The 20,747-nt window shown below is 40.7% G+C and overlaps 1 protein-coding gene and 1 long non-coding RNA gene across 6 annotated transcripts in view; one reads left to right on the top strand and one right to left on the bottom strand.

Annotated features, from left to right (window-relative positions):
- LOC112158751 overlaps positions 1–20,747 on the top strand; it is a 354,072-nt gene that overhangs the window by 315,798 nt on the left and 17,527 nt on the right. The window lies entirely within an intron of this gene.
- snd1 (staphylococcal nuclease and tudor domain containing 1) overlaps positions 10,761–20,747 on the bottom strand; it is a 181,017-nt gene continuing 171,030 nt past the window's right edge. Inside the window, exons 23-24 of the mRNA XM_024292246.1 lie at positions 12,583–12,627; positions 10,761–11,533 (exon numbers count right to left, since the gene is read on the bottom strand). Of these exons, the coding sequence (XP_024148014.1) occupies positions 11,468–11,533; positions 12,583–12,627 (111 nt within the window). The 3' untranslated portion in view covers positions 10,761–11,467. The remainder of the gene's footprint in view (positions 11,534–12,582; positions 12,628–20,747) is intronic.

The raw sequence follows: 20,747 nt of genomic DNA, 5'->3' as shown, positions 1-20,747 counted from the left end.
TACCAAAACTTGATAGATCAAAGTTTGATCTGGTTTAACTTTCCATGTTCGTAGAAGCTTGTGTTGCAGTGCAAGACTTTAACCTAACCTTGTACTTTCACCATTTCCATATTTATTATCATATATTACGTTTGGCACAATAAACAGCAAATTATTTGTGAAATTAGTTATTTTCATATGTTTCTTGCCCTAAGATGCCTCTATCTCTGAGGCATCACCTTTTGCCGCTTGAGGCATTTCATGATGTCATCCTAGAGCTGGCCTCTGCATCGTCTGTGTTTTACCCATGCAAACAAACAACATCTGAATTATGGCAAAGATGGATTTGAATACCTTTAGCAATGGCCAGGGTAGCGGCTGAGGCAGCTGAGCAGCGAAGCTATCAGCTGAGCACCACTAGCCGAGCTGCAAAGCTAGCGGCTGAGCGGCAAAGTTAAAGGCTGAGAACCATTAGTTAAGACGCAGAGCTAGCTGCTAAGGACCGCTAAATGAACAGACAAGCTAGAAGTTGAGTACCACTAGTTGAGTGGCAAAGCTAGAAGCTGTGCGGCAAAGTTAGAAGCTGAGCACCACTAGTTGAGCTGCAAAGCTAACAATTGAGAACAATTGAGTTAAGACGCAAAGCTAGCTGTTGAGGATTGCTAATTGAGCAGTGAAGCTAGCAGCAGAGCACCAGTAGTTGAGCGGCAAAGCTAGTGGCTGATGACAGCTAGCTGAGCGGAAAAGTTAGTGGCTGAGCACCTGTAGTTGAGCAGCAAAGCTAGCAACTGAGCGGCAACATCTGCAGCTGAGGACCGTTAGCTGAGTGGAGAGGTAAGTGGCTGAGGACAGCTACCTGAACGGCAAAGTTAGCAGCTGAGGACCGCTAGCTGAGCAGAGAAGTTAGTGTCTGAGCACCGCTAGCTGAACAGCGAAGCTAACAGATAAGCTGCAAAGATAGAAGCTGAGTACAGATAGCTGAGCAGTGAAGCTAACAGCTTAGTGGTGAGGCTAACGGCTGAGTGGCAAAGTTAGAAGATGAGTACCAATAGTTGACCGGCAAAGTTAGCAGCTGAGGACCGCTAGCTGGGCGGAAAAGTAAGTGGCTGACCACAGCTAGCTGAATAGCGAAGCTAACAGATAAGCTGCAAAGTTAGAAGCTGAACAGTGCAGCTAACGTCTAAGTTGTGAGGCTAACGGCAGAGCGGCAAAGTTAGAAGCTGAGCACACTAGTTACTAGCTGCTGCTGAGGACCGCTAATTGAGCAGTGAAGCTAGCAGCTGAGCACCACTAGCTGAGCGGAGAGCTAGCGACTGAGCAGCAAAGTTAGAGGATGAGCATCGGTAGTTGAGCGACAAAGCTAGTGGCTGAGGACCGCTAGCTGAGTGGCAAGTTAGCAGCTGAGGACCGCTAGCTGAGTGGCAAGTTAGCAGCTGAGGACCGCTAGCTGAGCAGAAAATATGTGTGTGTGTGTGTGTGTGTGTGTTAGCCTGGGGGCGGTTTTAGAAGTGTGGCCTCTGCTTAAAAGGACTGTACTCAAATTTCAGACATCAGCTCATGGGAACTCACTCATTGTCATGGGTTAAGCGCAGGATTTTATAGGAATATTCAGAAATGTGTGAATGAATCAAAATACCACTTGGGGTGGTTTATAGTGAGAAGTGAACATTATAATACACTGGAAAGCTTAAAAAGTATATTTTACGAGGTATAGGCCCTTCAAACGCAGAAGTCTCAAATGCGTGTTCATAGACTTTACATTGAAACTGGTTACAGTGGATGATGTGAACGTAGCTCCACACATACACTAAACGAGCGAGAAATCCTTCCGCTGTCCAAAAATGTTTAAAGTTATTCTAGCGATTATTTGGGCTTCAGTAAGTTTAATCAGCTTCCGTCAATGGTCACTCATCTAATAAATAACAAACGTCAGAAAAACTGGGAAAAAACCAAAACATTTCCTGCCACGGCGGTCTAACCATTTCTCTTGTCTGCTTGCTCTGGATAGAAGGATAGTTGATGGCCTCCGTTTGTTCTTTCCAGAGCCGAGATTACCCAACAAATCACATTTCCTTATTTCTGCATCTCCGGCAAGCATCGCAAATTCACATTCGGTGAAAGTGCACTGCAGCGCTCCTGCTTTCACCAGCACGTCGGTAATAACTTACCGCGGTAGCAACAGAGAGCGCGGACGCTCAGCAGGCAGCGAGGGCTCACACTTTCGTGATTGATGGCTTGTCAGCATGAGGAGTTTTTTTTTTTAAATTAGTTTTTTTTTTATGGGGTTTTGGCAGTCACCGACTTGGGTTTAGATTACTGAAAAACAAACCTTTTTAGAAAGAGCTTTTCCAGAGTGAACACCTGGATAAGCTTTCACCTGGAAAAGCAACCCAGAAAAAATCTGTTTTGGGTGTTTGAGTTTTCACTTTTTAAAAGGGTGCACTTTCAAAATAAAAGCTTCATTACATGGACTTTGATGGATGCAGCACCCCTGGTTAAGCCAGTTTTCCGATCATCTTCAGCTTTGAGGAGATTTACATTTTGTTCTTGTGAGGACGGAAAAAGCAAAGCAAAGCTTTCGATTCAGCGAACAAAGCGTGTTGCTGGTTGCTTTTAGTTTGGAGAACTCCAGGCACCGACCCAACTCTTTGTACTTGTGAGAACATTTGGATACAATGCAACAAAAGCAGGACTCAACAGCTTTAATTAAATTAGACAAATCCCCACTTCTGTGTCCACTAACAATCACTATCTGGGACCTACAGTAGAACCGGCCCAGAGCTGGAATGAGAGCTTACGGACAGAAATACTCCGGGGTGGGGTGGTGTTAAGAAGCGGGATTAAGCTGGAATCTGAAAAGGAATTACATGTAAATCTATGTATATTCGGGACAATGTCTACCTAATTAATCTTGAATTCTGGCTCTCTCGGGTCGCGCTTCTTCAAGCAAATCTTTCCACTATAGTATTTTTGGGGAGGGATTATTTGAAAGCTCAACCTGCTCTCTATGTGTGCTCTAAATACTATGTTCCTTTTATTGCAGAATAATGAGACATTATAGTAAAGTTGCCCTCAAGAAAAAAAAAAAAAAAAAGCGGTGTTCTCATAAATCCACCTGTGAGCAGCTGAGACTGCAGCAAGTGGGAGTTAATTTCAATATGATGAATGATGGGGCATAAGAGCGGATGTAGAGCTGCATGATAGTGGACGGAGATGCTAGAGGCTGTGGCTAATACCTGGTGGTTTATAGGAATACTGATTGACAGCAGCATCCCCACTGAGGACTCAATCCCATTTCAAATTCATTTTAAATTCAATTCTGGGTTGATAAAAAAAACAATACAATAAAACATATTTCAATTGTGTTTTTCACCAAAAGAAAACTTTGTTTCCTTTGAAACCTGCTTCATCAGTCAGAGGAACGAAGGAGCCAAACATCACGACAAAGAGCGTAATAAAACACAAACCGTCCCATTATTACACACTTCAGTGGGGAACCAGTCAGTTCAAACGGAAACAAAGACGGGATTAAAGCTTTTCACTTCCTCTTTGACGAGATTCGATTAAGTCAAAAGACAGACGATCGGGGGAAAGAAGTCCCATCAAAACATTATTTGTCAGAGATGGAGGCTGGAGGCAGCTTTCAATGCTGGGAAATATTCCTGTTTATCAGACCTTTTTAATTTAGGATTGCGAAGATACAAAAACACAGTTTGACACTAGAAAGAAGCAAACTAAATGTTTTTTAGAATTGGATTCAGCCAGCAGCTATGATTCTTTCATTTGTCAGTTATTTCAAAGATCTGGCAGCCTTTCATTAAAAAGCTTTGACCAAAAACACGTTTTGTTATTAATATTTTGAGACAATTTCAACAAAAAATGCATTTCTACCATTATGATTAACCGATAGCAGAAAAGGGAAAGTTTGTATCGTGATTGACTGTACATGTAAAACTGGATAGAGTGGATGTGACATCACTCATAGAAAGTGCCTTACCTCTAGCTCCAGCGAGATGAAGCCCATTAAGTTGCCTTTTTTCAGTAATACGGACGCCGCCATCTTGAAGCCAGACGACAGTGATTGGTTTGAGTTGGTCTGTGTCATGTTCCTGTAGCAACTACAGTGGCCAATCAGGACTGAGCTTGTTTGACGTCCACACCCCTTCAGCTGAAAGTGGCTCTGGAGAATGTGGCTGGAGGTGGGGGCCCGTGGGTATCACATGATTTTACTGAGGCATCTGATTGGTCAGTTTGTAACTTACTGTATTTTCCAGAGTATAAGTCACAGTTTTTTCATAGTTAAGCCAGGGGTGCGACTTATACTCAGGAGCGACTAATGCTAACTGTTTTGGCAAAATTTGACATTTTTCCGTTTTTTGGGGGTAATTTAGAGTTTAGTAAATATTTTAGCATTATGCTAGCTGTTTTGGCAAAATTAGACATTTTTCTAGTTTTTTTTTTTTTTTTGGCTAATTTGGAGTTTAGCTAATAGTTTAGCGTAATGCTAGATGTTTTGGCAAAATTAGACATTTTTGCAATTTCTTGGCTAATTTGGCATTTTGCTAATATTTTAGCAAGCTTTCAGCTTTCTCAGCCACAAGTTTCTGCATCCTCAGCAGCCACATTCAGTTTACAGCATTCACATTTGCACAATCGCAGTTAATGCTATATATCTAGTTTGGATCGGACTGATACGCTTCTCAGAAATGCTGAAACTTATTTTGAACGGCTGAATCCAAAGACCCTCCCCCTGCTCCTGTCAGCATCTTTAAGCTGTACAGTAAATGAGCCCAAATGCTGAGTCATTCTTCTCCACCATCTGTTACTTCACATTAAAAGTCAGATACTTGCGTGACTGCAGATGACGCCCCCCTAAAAAGCCGAGCGTCTCCTGGAAGCTAATTGTTGTCGTGACTTGTCCATCAACACAATCCAAACGGCGATTCCATTCCGAACGCGGCGTCTTCAGCGCCTGCTTTTGTACTTTTGGGGCGGCTCAAGCGTTCTGCTTCAGCGGGCCTAATTTGAAATAAACTAATGGACGCTCTCAGCTTCAATTTGGCATTTTAACACAAAGTGCCCAAACTGCAAAGGGTTCTGGGGTAATTGGACTCTTGGCTACTAAGCTCCTCTTGGACAGCTGTGTGCCATTTCAAAGTTAATTCATGCATGAAGGATTTTATATTTGACTCAGAGTTCAAAGAGAGTGTGGGTTGAGCAGCAGTGGAGTTCAGGAGGATGTCACAGGTAGTTGATGTGGCAAAACCAAAAAGTTGTTGTTGTTTTTGTCAGGACGCTTGTGGAAAACAGGATTTTTCTCCGGGATGTCACATGTTGCTCTGTTAGAAATCCAGAACAGTTGTGAGGCGAAAGCTCCTGAATAATGAAAAGAATCAGGGGACTGAATAAATGAAATTGGCAGGCATGCATTTAGCAAACACAAAGAAACAAAAAAAAAAAAGAAAAAAACAAGGCAGCATCCGCCTTCTTCGAAGATTTACCTTTGCCAACGTTATGAACCGGCGTCATTCACGGCTGCCAGGCAGACGGCGAGGGAGAAAAAACAAAAATCATCTTTCAAAAGTGCGTGAATGTGCGCAGTGTGTCGGCGGGCTGCTGTCTGCGGGGACTGGAGCAGGTAAATTCTGGACAGAGGCTGTGGCACGGCAGGACAGGGGGGCAGGACGTGAGCAGGTGTTAGTCAGAGATAAGGGCAGACAAGGGAACATTGCCGTATTTCTTTTTCTAGAAGAAAGGCATAAAATTAAGTGGCATGAACCATAAATTAACCAACCCAGAGGAGCGCTTGGACTCTATAATAAATGAAATGAACTCCGTCTGCCAAAAAATGGCATATTTTAGCTCCTGATCTGTGGGAAAAAGTTAATCAGATATCAGTGTTTAGGTGATAATCCATCAGCGGGGGGATGCTCGGGACGTTAAAACTGAAGCAAGGCAGGGAACACGTCTTCTCGGGGTGTAGGGAAGAATCGATTTGGGGATATATTGGGATATTTTGTTTGGCAATACTTTGAAATGCTTTCAAGACACTAAATCATTATTTATCTATTAGCATCCTTAAGCATCTTACTTTATTTCCCACCACTAGTTGGCAGCACTTCAAGCCTTTATGTCTTTTAATTGATATCCTTGCTATCAGGTTGTTTTAAGCCTAACTAGTAACACCAAAAGTACAATTAGTTCACTAGTGACAGCAAGAATTGTGAACTAGTTACTAGCAATGTTTGCAAAGTGTGCACTAGTTTACTTGTGGGCACTATTTGTGCTCACTAGTTAAATAGTGACACTCTAAAAAGGCCACTAGTTTACTAGTTACGTGCACACTTTCTACATGTTCCCTAGTAAGGCTCCAATAAAACTCACCAGTTCACTAGTACAAACTATTGTACTAGATTAAAAGTAATATCTAAAATGCTAACGAGTTGACTAGTAAGACATATGTAGGTCTGACTAGTAGTGAAAGAGTTCAATTAGTTAGCATTTTGCATGTCACTAATAGTTGGCAGGCCCCTTTATCATTAGATCCGTATCCTTGATATCAGGCTGTTTAAAGCCTAACTAGTAATGCCAAAAGTAAAAAGTGAGCGTTAAAGGAGCATTACTAGTAAACTTGTAGAAAATTTGCACGTGAAAAGTTAACTAGTGGCTTCTTTCAGTGTTTAGTTAACTGCTGAAGACACAAAGCCCACTTGTAAACAAGGGACACATTTTTTAAACATTACTAGTTAACACTTCTGGGTGTCACTAGTTATTTAGTTTCCAAATTAACACTACTAGTTAGGCTTAAGAGAGCCTGATAAAGATGTTGATTTGGTCATAAAACTGCCAAATTACTACAATATTTTGGTCACACTAGTTAACTTCACAGGTGCATCATTACTAAACTTTGTCTGTGACTAGTTATCTAGTAGTTTATTCATAGTTTAACTAGTTAACTAGTAAGCACAAAAAGCACCTACTAGAAAACAAGGGCATAGTTTAAAAACATTACTAGTTCACACTTTTGGCTGTCATTGGTTAACTAGTTGTCATTTTGACATTGCTAGTTAGGCTTAAACCAGCCTGCTATCAAGGTTATTGATTTGATGATGAAACAGTTTGCAATACTAGTAAAATATTATGATATTTTGGTCACACTAATTAACTAGTTAACTTCACAGGAGTCTTACTAGCAAACTTGTAGATATTTTGGATAGGATTAGCTAACTAGTTGCCTTGTTAGTGTCACTAGTTTATTAGTAAGTTCAAATAGGGTCAACTAGTAAACTAGTGCACACTTTAAAACATTACTCAAGTTTTTGGCTGTCACAAGTTAACTAGTTGTACGTTTGGCATTACAGGTTAGGCTTAAAACAGCCTGCTTTCAAGGATATTGATTTGATGATGAAACAGCTTGCCATACTAGTAAAGTACTACATTATTTTGGACGCACTAGTTGACTAGTGAGCTTCAGAGGAGCCTTATTAGCAAACTTGTAGACATTTTGGATGTGACTAGTTAACTTGTGGTCTTGTTGGAGTGTCACCTGTTTACTGATAAGCATAAATGGGTCCAACTAGTAAACTAGTGCACACTTTAAAACATTACTCAAGTTTTTGGCTGTCACAAGTTAACTAGTTGTACTTTTGGCATGACTAGTTGGGCTTAAAACAGCCTGCTTTCAAGGATATTGATTTGATTGCGGAAAGGCTTGCAAAACGCGAAATCAATTTTAGCAGATCTAATCTGACCAAAGCAAGATTTTGTGTTAAATGTTTAGTCAGCCTTGAGGCTGTTGTTATAATACACGTATTACTTTGTTTTATTACAAAGAAAAAAGTTTTAATATTCAGTTGGAGTTTTTTCTTAGTCATACTCCTGTAAAAGGTGAAAAGTTGTTCAGGTACAGGACATATCGTGATACGTATCGTGAGACACATATCGCGATATGCATCGTATCGCCAGGCTCTTGCTAATCCTCACCCCGACGTCTTCCCTCGCCTCGTCTGCTTCCTGCTGGGCGTCTGCTGAGACTAAATGTGTGGACTGCAAAGCTGCAGATGAATCGCCCAGTGGGCAGAAATAAAGTTGTCTGAACCGAGCTGAACATCAGAGCTCAAGTATGTTGCATTTTTCCCCTCCAGGTTCATGAATTATTAAGAGTCATTTTCTCATCAAAGCCCTCAGAGGGGAAACATGTCACAGGTTCATGAAATAAAGATATCTCCTCTGCTCTTGCTGTTTGTTCACATTAAATCATTGCTGTTTGTTTGTTTCTGCGGCGCGGGTAACACACGCGGAGAGATGACAGGGAAAACACCATTTGTCTGATTGTGGAAGGACTCCTCTGATGGCTGCTTTTCTCTTACAAATCTCTACACTTTTCTTGGTTTAATTGTTGTTGACAGAGTTTGGATTTGGCTCAGATGCAGCAGAAGACACTGAATAATCAACGCTTCTGAGCAAACAGTTTGCACAGAGCCGCTCTGCCTAATCTGGCTGTTAAGTCTGCTGGGCGTAGTTTAACTGTGACAGCTTCGCAAACAGGAAAAGAGGAGATGGAATCGGAAAGAAGGCTCGACTTACAACGCGAACAGACAACCGCTTTTCATATCTCCCATGATTGCCTCCTCTTCCCCCTCCGTGCTTTTACCCTCCCCAGCTCGGAGAGGAGAGGAGCAATGAGGCAAGCCGAGACGGAGACGATGAATAGTTTGTGACAAAAAAAGACAAAGAGAGGACATGGATCTAAAAGACAAAGCCATCTCACAGAGTCCATGAGTCAGCTGACAGCACAGGAAGGTTTCTTAATTGCCCTTAGAGTACATTTCTCATCCCTGGCTCTGGTAATTGGACATGAACGCCGTTGATAAATAGGTTGGACCACCTTGGATTTGTGGAGCCGTCAGATTCAGACTGGCATCTTGTGGGGCAGATAGCTTTTAACAAGTTTGTTGTTTAAAGAAAACACAGACACCTGCAAAAAACACTTTAACTATAAAACTACTTTTCTAGACTTTGGGACTTTTTAAAGGAAGATTTGAGTCTATTATTTCTTTAAGGAGAAACAGTTTGTTTTTAAAATTGTCATGTTTAAGGAACTAATTTGTTACCTTTGTTCTCAATTTTCTGATTGGCTTTATCAGGATTACATATTCAAAATGAAATGCAGAGTATGAGTATTTAATATAAAACATGACAAATAAAATATGTTCGAAAAAGTTACCCTGAAATAACACTTTCTGAATTTTTTCCCTTAAACTGCTCTGAGGGTTTTAGGCATGACTGAAAACGGAGATGAGTTTCATTTTCCGGTTAAAATTTGATGAGAAAAAAACTGAAGAATTTACAATATTTACCTGGTTTGGAAGCAACTGATGGGGAGTTTGCACAGACAGGAAAGCTGTTGCTGAAGGACATGACTGATGGAGAACTTACCCTGAATTTCAACTGGTCCATCAGCGGTGCAATTTTGTCTCGCGACCGCCAGTTTACGCTGACGCTGTTGTATCTCCTGTCTTGGGGAAACTGTGGTTGATGATTTTACAGAGGAGCTGTGGATCGAACAATTCCACATGACATGCTCAACTTTTGATGAGTCGTGAGATGTGGTATCCAGTTGTTGTCATGTGACTCAATTAATTAGGAAAAAAGCAAAAACGTTTTCAATAAATGCACGTTTTTTTGAGGCCGTCATGTTTCCATTGGGCAAATTTATTATTATCGCAAATCAAATTGGTGCAATTTGATAGTCAATGGAGACGCAGGTACAGGGATAGAAGGCCAAATTACTTACCGGGAGAAAGGGGGAGGAGCTACAGACTGGAGACGGACTTCTCACGTAATACAACGGAGATGCACCACACTGTAAATCTGGGGTAAATTGGCCTTTAGCTCTCCTCAGAAGAGGATTTGCAGCTTTATAAAAGCAGAAAAGGCAGCAAAACGAAAATAAGGTTCATTTCAGAGACGTTCATGTACCAGCAAATCAAAATGGAAAATCTTTAAATTTAAAAATGATTCTAAATGGGTTCTTAAACAGTAGCTCTATCTGCAAAAATGTGTGCAGCTTCAACCCTGAAGCCCTACAACAAAATAAAAAGCTCCTCCCATCATCACTGCAGAGCCGTCACTCAGCGGACTTTTAAACCGACGGAAGCTGATCGGCGTCCAAAACATTCACCATTTGCTTTGAACACAAAATGAATATCTGCCTTTTTCCAGTCGACAATAATTGAACTCCAGGGGTCTGTGTTTTTAGAGGCTTGTTTCATCAATGTGACCTTGATGATGTTCCTGCTCACAAAGACCAGAGCTTTTTTTCTTCCATCACTGAAGGATTCTCTTTGGGTGAAAAACAAAAAAAAATGTTCTTTATGGGGATGCGGCTTTGTTGAAGACATGACGTGTGTCAGATTCAAAGGAAGGATGAAAGCTCTCCACTTTCATTTCACTAATAGAAGATCCATGTAAATACCAAACAGTATTCAATGTTTTGTTTGGAGTTTACAAAATAAGGCAAAAATGTTACACTTCCTTTAGATCTAATGTGTTAAACTTATGTTTTTATCACTGATTTTTAAAGTTTACCTGTAACAAATCTTTTTTTAATCCCATTTGGGAATTTCATGCTTCATTTCTTGTCTGTAAGATCAAAAAAACTTTAAATATTTGACATTTTGAGCAGCTAAAATATAAAAAAAGCTTTAAAAATGTATTCATTTTGCTCATAAATTACTTTAAATTTGAGTTTATGCAATACAAAGGAGAACAAACAAATGTTTAAGTTTGCTTGTTTTTTTTATTGATTTAGCTGATTTTTAATAGAATGCAAAGGTCCATTATACGTGGAAACATATTCAAACACTGCATCTGCTATGGCATACAGAGACATGAAGAGAAGAGGCTGCCGGAGACGGCGTCATTACGCTCATTATTAGAATGTAAACTTTACAGAAGAAAAAGATGAGAAAATGCCACATGAAGGCATCCATCCATAGTTACTGGTCATAAAAGTGTGACAGCGAATAAACGACAAAACACTCCCCACAAAAAAAAGAGAGAAAACACCTGCAAATGTTTGTTTTTTTGTACACAGATATACAACAGAGACAAATTAAGCTCACCTCTTACTTTGTTTTCCTCTAAAATAAAACAATTTTACAGCTTTCAACATATCCTCACATTTACAAGGAACTCATAAGGGAAGCATTTGTTTTTTCGTTGTTTTTTTGGACATCCGGTCCCTTTCAGGAAACAGAGAACGGAAGAAGACGGGCTGTAGTGATTAGCAGGTAAAGGACGAATGGAAAGAGTTCATAATTGTTGTCGTGCATGCTCTAGCGAGGGGGGAAATAAACGCGACCGGAGGGATGAAACGGGGAAAGGAGGCGTGAGTCAATGCTTGTCGTTCATCTTCTCCTCGACACGTCGTTGCCGTCCATCTTTGGAATGGTGTTCTGACTGGATGGTGGGTGTGGTTTTCTCTTTAGCGTCTGTAGCCGAACTCGTCTGCGTCGTCGGCGCGGAAGTCTCCGTAGCGCCAAATGTTGAGCTGATGGGAAGGACAGAGGCTTTTATTGACGAGGGGGACGCGATAAAACGTCTTGTTGCTTTGATGGAGGGCTTCAATGAGTTCCTCAGTACATTACATGTTAAATGGTCAGAGAATACAAATAGGGGAGGGGAGGGGGGAAGAGAAGACGCCGCCGCCGCCTTCAAAGACCTGCGTCGTCATTGTCGTTTAATCGGACTCCCATCCTGTAGAGCCACGACGCCTCAAATGACACCCACACTATTAGTTCTCCTGTTCCATAACAGACACTCCTGCATCGCCTCATAAAGCATCATAGGCGGCTCCTAAATGTCGCCTTACCACAATACGCTCACAACCGTGTGTGTAGTTATCTGAACGCCACAGAAGCTGGCCGGTCTATTTTGTGAGTGAGAGGATGGATCTTTTTTGGCTCTCAAAAGCATGTGCACTCAGCTGCTAATGCTGTGATTCATAGCTAATTAGCAACTGTGCTAATTAGCACTAGTTATTAGGATGAATGAAATGAATGAAGCCATTTCCCATTCCTCACACTGCTTTCTTTCTTTCTTTTTTCCCTCCGCTTCTCCTCGACACCCTGAAAACACGGCAGTGCCTCTGATAAGGATTGCAGTCGCTGACTTTTTCTCCTCTGGAAATGCTCAACATGAATGGGAGCTAAAGCTTCACTGATTCTCCAACGACAGACATTTCAAATAGAGACAAAAAAAGACGATTCTCTGCCAAGTTATTCCACGTTTCCCGTCAGTTTTGTTCAAATTTATACCTCAAAATTTAGAATTCGCATGCTCAGCTTCCGTATAACTTCCGAAGACACTGGTAGATAATATTAAAATATCCTAATTTTATTTATTTTTATACCTTTCTTCCCTGTTCTACATGTTTGTGGGCTTTATTCTATAACACATGAAAATGACTGACAATGTGTGATTTGTGAAAGAAAAATATTTTTTCTTTCAAGAGTTTCTAAAGAAAACCATTAAAATTATGTAGTTTTTTCACCAATAAATCAATGAATATATTTTTTTAAATAAGAAAATGAAACTTACCCTGGCACTCTTGGCAGATTCTTGACTGTTCAGGTACTCCGTCACCTAAAACAGAAACATGCCATTAGCAGATCATAGTGTGACTAGATCTCTTTGGACAGAACATCTTTTTTTGTTCACATAACATCTCACACCGATAAAATCCTTATAGAAGGCTTGAAATACGACGGTACAAGTACAAACAGGGGTGTAGCAATTAATCGACTTAATTGATTTATACTCCTACGAACCAACCAGATCGATCGCCTGAGTCAAGTCGTCAATCAAATTGACAAATACCATAATAAAAATGTTTCAAAATGAAATAAATTGATTGTATAGATATTGGAAAATACCATTTGGATTGAGAAACGGTAGTTTGGTTTTATGATAACATAAAAATGATCAAGTGCCATCACAGCGGAAAACAGCAAAAAAAATTATTATAAATGAACCAAATTCAACTATGAATCGCATAAGCAACCATAAATTATATAAAATGAGGAATTACTCTCCAATATCCAAGTTAGCATCGTGACAGTGCGTGATGATGGGTTTTAGAGATTGGAAGTTGGTTTCCACCATTTAATAGTTAACACAGTGGTGTAAAGTTGAACTAGTTTGTCAGTCTGAAAACTTTTTCCCTTCTCCCACTACACTGCAGGTTGATGCAAATGACCCACAGAGTTCAGCCCCCTCACATCACAAAGTAAATCTATTGAACAGTAATGACAATAATAATGAGTAAATTAGGGTCGAGCCCCAGCTTAGTTTCTAATTAGTCTGGACCTTTATTTTAGTGCAACTTTGCAAGGAAGATTAAGAAGAAAACTGCAAGCAAAGCCAAACAAAATGTTTTTGGTTTTTCTATGATGCTGAGAGTCAGTATTTCTCTTTTTACAAACAGCCTAGGAAACAGTCAAAACATAAAGTCATGTAGGTTTGAACAGTTTTGTCAAATAAAAGCTGTGACTGAGAGTGATGGGGAAAAAATCTATACTAGAAAGTTCAGCAACATTTCCTGCACAGACCACAAAAACAAATCTTGACTTTAAATAAGGAGCACTGTATTAAATATGGGAATATTAGACTATTTATTTGTGTGATCTAAGTGGTGTTGATAGACGCTGGACATAGTATCCTCCATAGTGAGATCAGAGAAGGAGGCCGGCCTGCTGTGGAGAGCATATTGACCGCTTCTGCTAGAACAGTCATTTAGTCTCATTAAACGAAGTAGTGATGAGAGTCAGAGTGGTGGTCAGGGGGTGTGGTATTTGAGAAGGCCTGTTGGATCGGTGGGTACAGACTAAGTGGGTCTTTAAGGGTTTCAAAGTGAATGTGTTGACTAGCATTACAATATGCAAGTCAGATTTTTCTTCATATTCTGTGGAGAGCATAGATCTACATTTGGTTAAGTAACCCTCTTCGTCAAAATATTGACTTTTTGGGTATTTTAACTTATTGTTGACTATAATTGGCTATTCCAGTTAACTCTTGTGCTCTCTTATGGGGTCCAGATGACCCGACCCTTATATTGATGTGTGATCCCTCCCCATGACAAAGGTGGACAGGGTTTTATGTGTCATAGACACCAGTGAAGATAAAAAAATCCTTTGGAAAAAAAAGTTCAGTGCGCCGTCTTTTGGGGTCCAGATGACCCCACTTTTAATGTAAACATGCCTAGGATAGTACAAGGGTTACATCAGGGCTCCCCTTGCACAAGTACGCCAACCTTAACCCAGTACCACGTCCTGTACCAGTGTATAATAGTATTTATCCAGCAACAAACGCATTTATAAGGCAGAAATTAAAGTGACAGTATTTGTGTGGTTGAGAACGTCAATCGATCACCAGCGTTTCTGGATCGCCTGTTTTTTATTTTTTGTTTCATTCTGTTGGGGCAAAAGCAGTCCCAATCTGTGATCACGTTCCAGCTTTACCTAAATGGGAGCAGGCGGCACGCCAAAAAACGATGACTTACCCCGGGCTCACACCGCTAGAGTTACAGCTCCGATACGAGCGCCGCGGTCTTTACGTAACCTTAAAAGTGCGGGAGGAAATCCCACTGCCGGCGTTCACGTCCCACGTATGTGGTCAATCCTCTGAGTCACTACGAATCTGTTTCGTTTGGTTCAAATTTCACACAGCTGAACCGCAGCAAACAAAGGGGGGATTCGCGTGAACATATGCGAGGTCAGCAGCAGAGCCCGTGGCTGCAGCCAACCAGGAGCTAATATAAACCATCGGCTGTAGCTAGACCGCTCTCGCATCGCACCTGAGCTGTAACGCTAGCTGTGTGAGCCCGGGGTTGGGGGTTTTGAATCAGGGCCCAATGAAATCAGGGGTTCAGGCGTAATGTCCAACCGCAGACCGGTCCCTGGGACGCGTCCGGTAACACCTGCGGTGCTGGGTTACTGTTAGGGTACTAGTGCGGTCCATGTCTCAGGACCAGGCCCAGAGGTTGGGGAGCCCTGATTTAATTTGAACAGTCACCATGTCAACAAATGACGAGTTGGGCATACCCAAAAAGTCCATAATTGACTAGGAGGGGTTCCTTAAGCATGTCAATATGTGACAGCTTGGGTAATGAGAATGTGTAGATCTACACATTTGTTCAACTTGTTTGAATTGTTGGAAAAACATTACAAAATTACCAATATAGAAAAAAAAACATGTTTTGCAGCTGATTATAGTAGCAGATAAGCTGCTGTTCACATTCAGAAACTAGAAGAGGCATGCCAGATGTTAAAACAGTCAAGTGTGGATGGGATCTGCAGCTTAATTGCTTAGGTAGCTCGTGCATACAAGTTGATTTGATAACTGCGCCGCACATGTTACGGCCAGGATTACAGATCTGCAGCTGGATGCTGCAGCTCCTCTGTATAAACATGTTAGTGTGTGACGGGAAAGTGCTGCGGCAGCACAAGACATCCATCAAAGCCAACTGCAGGAGAGGAGATTTTTTTTTTTTTTTGGAAGGGGTTAGGATATGGCATCTTGGTCCCATCAGACAGATGTCACCATATGGAGGACCCGGCCGATGAGATTTTACAGACAGACAAGTCCAAAGAGGGAGTTCTCGGTGTCTACAGCACAATTTACTGTCTTTCTAAAGTGTATTGGAGGGGAGTGAGGATGCTCAAGTGATGTGAAAGTGGCAAACTAAAAATGGCTCCATGAAAAATAATTCATCTATACATTTAAAACTATGTGTGAATGTAAATGCGGCAGATGCAAAGTCAAGAGCACTACAGCAGAATGCGATCAGATGAAATGCTGCGGCGCCAAACGGTCTTTGTACTCCCGTCGGGAGGGTGCCTCTCCTGGCTTGCCCTCTTTCTCTATTCCGAACTCCTCAGTTTAGTCCAAACAACAGCCAATCAGCAGAACCCCCGATGACGACTGACTTTGGATCGCGAACAGCGCCATGTATCCGGTCCCGGATCCGTCTTTCACAGCGTCTCTATGGGCTCCAGTAGGGAGGCATAATGGCTCATTTATGACACAAACACAGGCAAAACTCATCCGGCGTGGCGAAGACGAGGAATGTTTCTCATTACAGGAAACAACTGTGCCCTCAAACAGGGGGAGGAAGAAGACTGCTCAATCACGGAGAGACTTATGATGAAAGATTGTGTTGGGGAGAGCAAAGCAAAGACGATAGTGATAATGAAGCAGCTTAAACCTATTAGGGCAACAGATGAAGTATGAAAAACAGAGAAACCGTGATAATTCAGAAGGAAACAGTGATCACAAAGGGTGTTGGGTAGCAGAAGGCATCTGGTAGCGGCGTACTTGTCTGAGTGACCTGACAGAAATCCCATATGCCAGACAGATGCCAGTGTGGCCATGGACATTGGCAGCACTGAACACACCCTTTGGCCAAGACAGATAATACATATTTGTGAATGTATTTGCATAAGAAAAAATAAAACTTTCAAGTAAGTTTGAACAAAACGACTCAAATCAAAAGATAAACAGGCCTATATAAAGACAGATTAATACATTCAGGTGACTGTATTGAAGCCATGTGGGAGACTGGGTGTAAGTGTGATGTCTTTCAACGCAAACGACAGGTGGTGTGGGTCTGGCGGTTTGGCACCAGTCACTTAGTCCAACTGTCTGTGAATCTGCGACCGCGCAGTGCCATGTTCAGCCGGTGTTCTGATAAACACGGTGTGAAAGTGATGGATGTGAGTAAAAAAAAATGTAAAAAAAAAAAAATTACGTGGCGCTTATTTTTTCCCCCAAACATGCCAAGCGGTGAGCTGTTCCTGCTCGGAACTCCACGTGAGAAAATTGACTGGTATTCTGTAACACGGCCCTTTTGTGATCAACTATGATTAGATACAAGGAAAAAACCCCAACTGACCCTTCTCCGCTCCCAATTCTTCCCTCTTTCATTTTTCTGTGTTGCCGCTTTGTTCTTGTTTTTTCCCCAAGCTGCCCAATCAGTCCTTATCACGACGTGTTCTCATTCTTTCCCAGCCTGCAATCTCAGCCTCCTTTTGACTCCAGCGAAAGCAGAAAACTCTGCACGAGACAGTTGATCATCAGAGCATCTGCTGGAGCAGCTTTTATGTCTGAGGCTCACACTGTTCAAGTTGAGAGTACTTGGCTATGCTGTGGACTGTCCTAGAAGATCTCTCTTTTTACATGCCCATGCATGAATACCATACCATGCAACCCTTTTTCAGAACTCTCTTCAAACTGAACAAGTGGTTTGATAGAGAAGGGCTCATCTTCTAAGCACTGTAGAGAATCGTCCAAGGCTTGTCATGTGTGACAAGGGAATTCTGTCTGTGTGAGTGGACAGAGACGAACTCCAAACATTTGCAGTACCCAAAACAATTTATCAGTTTTTGCAAAATGTCTAAAAATCCTTTTGGAAATCGCAGCTGCCATGAAATCCTCACATCAGCAGCTGATTTGCATGCTCTCATTTTTCTTTGCTTTCTACATCAGCAAGCAATTCCTGAGCTGTCAGTGCAGAATCTAAAAACCTTCAAAGTTATTTTTACAGAATATAAATCTTGACTCGGTGGGAGAATAGTCTGAAGAATTACACAAAATTGGGTCTAAGACACAATAAGAAGAACAGCATGTGTCATTTGCACTCATCCGATAAACAGGGATTACAGTCCATTCCGAGGAGGTCAACTGTCCTGATGGAGACGCTTTGGTCGGAATCAACCGGAAATCAGCAAAAAGCCTGTCAGTCTTTAATGAGCAAGTACTCTTAAAAACTATAGGAAACAGAACAAGTCTTTTGTAGGTGATGATATCCAAAGGATTTGTATACACAACGTGTCAAAGTCACGGCCCGGGGGCCGGATCCGGCCCGCTGGGTGATCATATACGGCCCTCCAGATCCTTTTATTTTATTATTAATGGCCAATGTCATCTTGCCTTTATTTTTAACTAATATAATTTTGACAATATATATTTTTATGGGGAGTAAAATATTGAAAGTTATTTAAGGTTTAAATGGATTTATTCTAATAATAATATTCCTGCCTTTTTATTATTTTATTATTCATAATTATGTTAAAACGTTCCAGCTTTAAAGTCTTAAAATTGGCATTCTGCTAGCTATTTAGACTATTTTGGCAATTACTAAGATGTTTTAGGCTATTTTGGAGTGTAGCTAATATTTCAGCTACATGCTAGCTCTTTTGGCTAATTTAGTTTTTTTTTATATTTTAGGCAATTTGGAATTACACTAATATTTACAAGCTTGCTGTTCTGGCTAATTTAGGCTTTTCTCAGATTTTAATGCTATTTTGGAGTTTAGCTAATATTTCAGCTACATGCTAGTAGTTTTGGCTAACTGGAGCTTTTTAAAAAAAATTTAAGGCCGTTTTAGAATATTGGTAATATTTACACGCTAGCTGTTTTAGCTAATTTAGGCTTTTCAGGAGTTTTCTAGACGATTATGAAGTTTAGCTATTTTTTCAGCTAACCTAGGTTATTCATTTGTTTATTTATTTATGGCTAATTTGACATATAACTAATGTTTTAGCTAGCTATCAGCTTCAGCGTTTTCAGCTATTAGCTTCAGTGATTTCAGCGATCATCTTCGACGGGCAAATTCCGCTAGCATTACTGCAGGTAATGCTATATTTCTAGTGCATAATTATGTTAAAAAGTTACGGCTTAAAGTTGTTAAAAATTTAGTTTTAGTGTTCAATAAATGTTTTTCCTGTTCAGCGCGCAACACCCCTAGTATACATAGTATACAAACCCTTTGAATAAGAAGTAGTCACTTCTCTGGGATCCACAGAACAAAATCTAACCTTCCTTGACCTATTGCTCATAATAGTTGAGGTGTGAAGCTCAGCGGGAGATAGAAAGTTTATGACCTTCATGCCAGTTAGAACCTATTTAAGGATCTTTGTGCAGCTAGAGAGGTGAATGACCAGGCTGGGTTTCATGTATGTGGGTGTCTAGGCTGTTAATTACATGGAGGGGGGCAGGACAGTCCATTAAAAGACCCTAACTCTGGCTGGACTTGTAAATTAGGTATTGAGCCGTTGGCCAAGAGCAGTCACGCTGTCATCCAGCCACAGAGCTCAGAGGGACTCTGGGAGCATTCATGTGCAATTTCTTTGTTAACCAACTGTTCCTACATTCATTCCTGTTCATCATTCTTGTGTCTGATGGATCCCTGAGTGTACCAACTGACCAGATACTTGAATATCTTTCCTCTTTCGAGGTCACTAACATGTCATTGAGGTAATTTCCACTTATACGGTGAATCCTAATCCAATCAAATCCCTTTGGCCATGAGAGTTGATGGTGTAAATGTAGGAATCAGGACGGATGCGACTTAAAAAACTGCTAAGGGAAATTCAGCTTCAAATTAAAGCTTTCCTTAGTAAAACAGCTAAAATACGAGATGAATGATCAACATGTTAATATAAAGAAAAATAAGGATTAGAAAAGCTTTCAATACTTTATTGTACTTGACTTATTTGTCTTTGAAGGTTTGAATTTTAAGAGTTTAAACAAGAGAAAAGTGTAAAAATGTTCATGTATGTCTGAGAAAATGTATGGAGGGTTATTCTACAAAAATACTTTTGCACCAATCGCCGGTTATTTTTGGAATGTACCCAGTTGGTTTGGTGAAGGTCTGACAGGGTTGGGTTCTCAGGGGGTGCTGGGAGCTTAATCCACTTTGGGTTGTTGGGCAAGACCCTTCACGCTACTGCCTATTTATTTAGGCACAAGGGGGAGCAAAATCTAGTGCTGAATCCACATTCTTCTCCTAACCCTCCAAACGTAGGGGCATTTTAGGAGGTAGGGTTGTCTGACATTGTTTTTTTAAGGGCTAATGTTAACCGTTAAGGGCTAACCCAATGGGGCATGGTATGGGACTATCTAGTGCCATGGATTCTAAAGGCAATTTGGACATCATGCTCACTACTTTACTTTCGTTTTTCTGAACGGAAGATATGACGTCACCGATTTCACACAAAAAAAACGAATAGATATGAACATTTCACATCTATTTGTGACTCCACTGTGTTCTGATGATGAAAAAATTACACTTTTTTCACAAAAATTGTTTGACTGCAATGCATTGTGGTCTATATTTGCTAAAAAGTAGTAAGCAATGAAAAATATATAGTGAATATAAAGTGAGTAGGGAGGTAATTTGGACATGGTCACTATTTTTCCCATAACTCTGTTTGGAGAGCTAAATGTAGGGCCAGGGAGAAGCTGTTGGGGTGGGGGAAGAATTCAGATTTGGTCTCAGTAAGGTAAGGATGGGTTTTTGGCATAAGAATCTCTGTGAATCAGTGAAAGCTGATTTGCTTTGGCGACCCTTGACGGGATATGCAACAAGGTGAACAACATCATCCTCTGTGATTAATAAGGAAACACTGTGTATGAAATGTTTTGATTTTTTTCAGAGATCCCTAGCAGGAGAGGAATTTTAAACACGTCTGACTAATTTGGACATTTTCAGCAGGAATAAAGCTAGTAAAAGCTTTCTAGAAAAATGCAAAAAGTAAACAAAATTATAACTGCTGCTAAGGATGGGTATTGTTACGAATTTATCGATACTTGATCTAGTATTCTTAGATACTTTTCTGTGTGAAAACAAAGAGGGAGAAGACAGATAACAAACCATCTATATAAAAACCTTTTTATTTTAGAACAAATTCAAAAACAATATTAAT

The sequence above is a fragment of the Oryzias melastigma genome, linkage group LG23 (assembly GCF_002922805.2).
Source record: "Oryzias melastigma strain HK-1 linkage group LG23, ASM292280v2, whole genome shotgun sequence".
NCBI lineage: Eukaryota > Metazoa > Chordata > Actinopteri > Beloniformes > Adrianichthyidae > Oryzias > Oryzias melastigma.
Note: the sequence above shows the minus strand (reverse complement) of the source record. Positions and strands in the feature narration are given on the sequence as shown.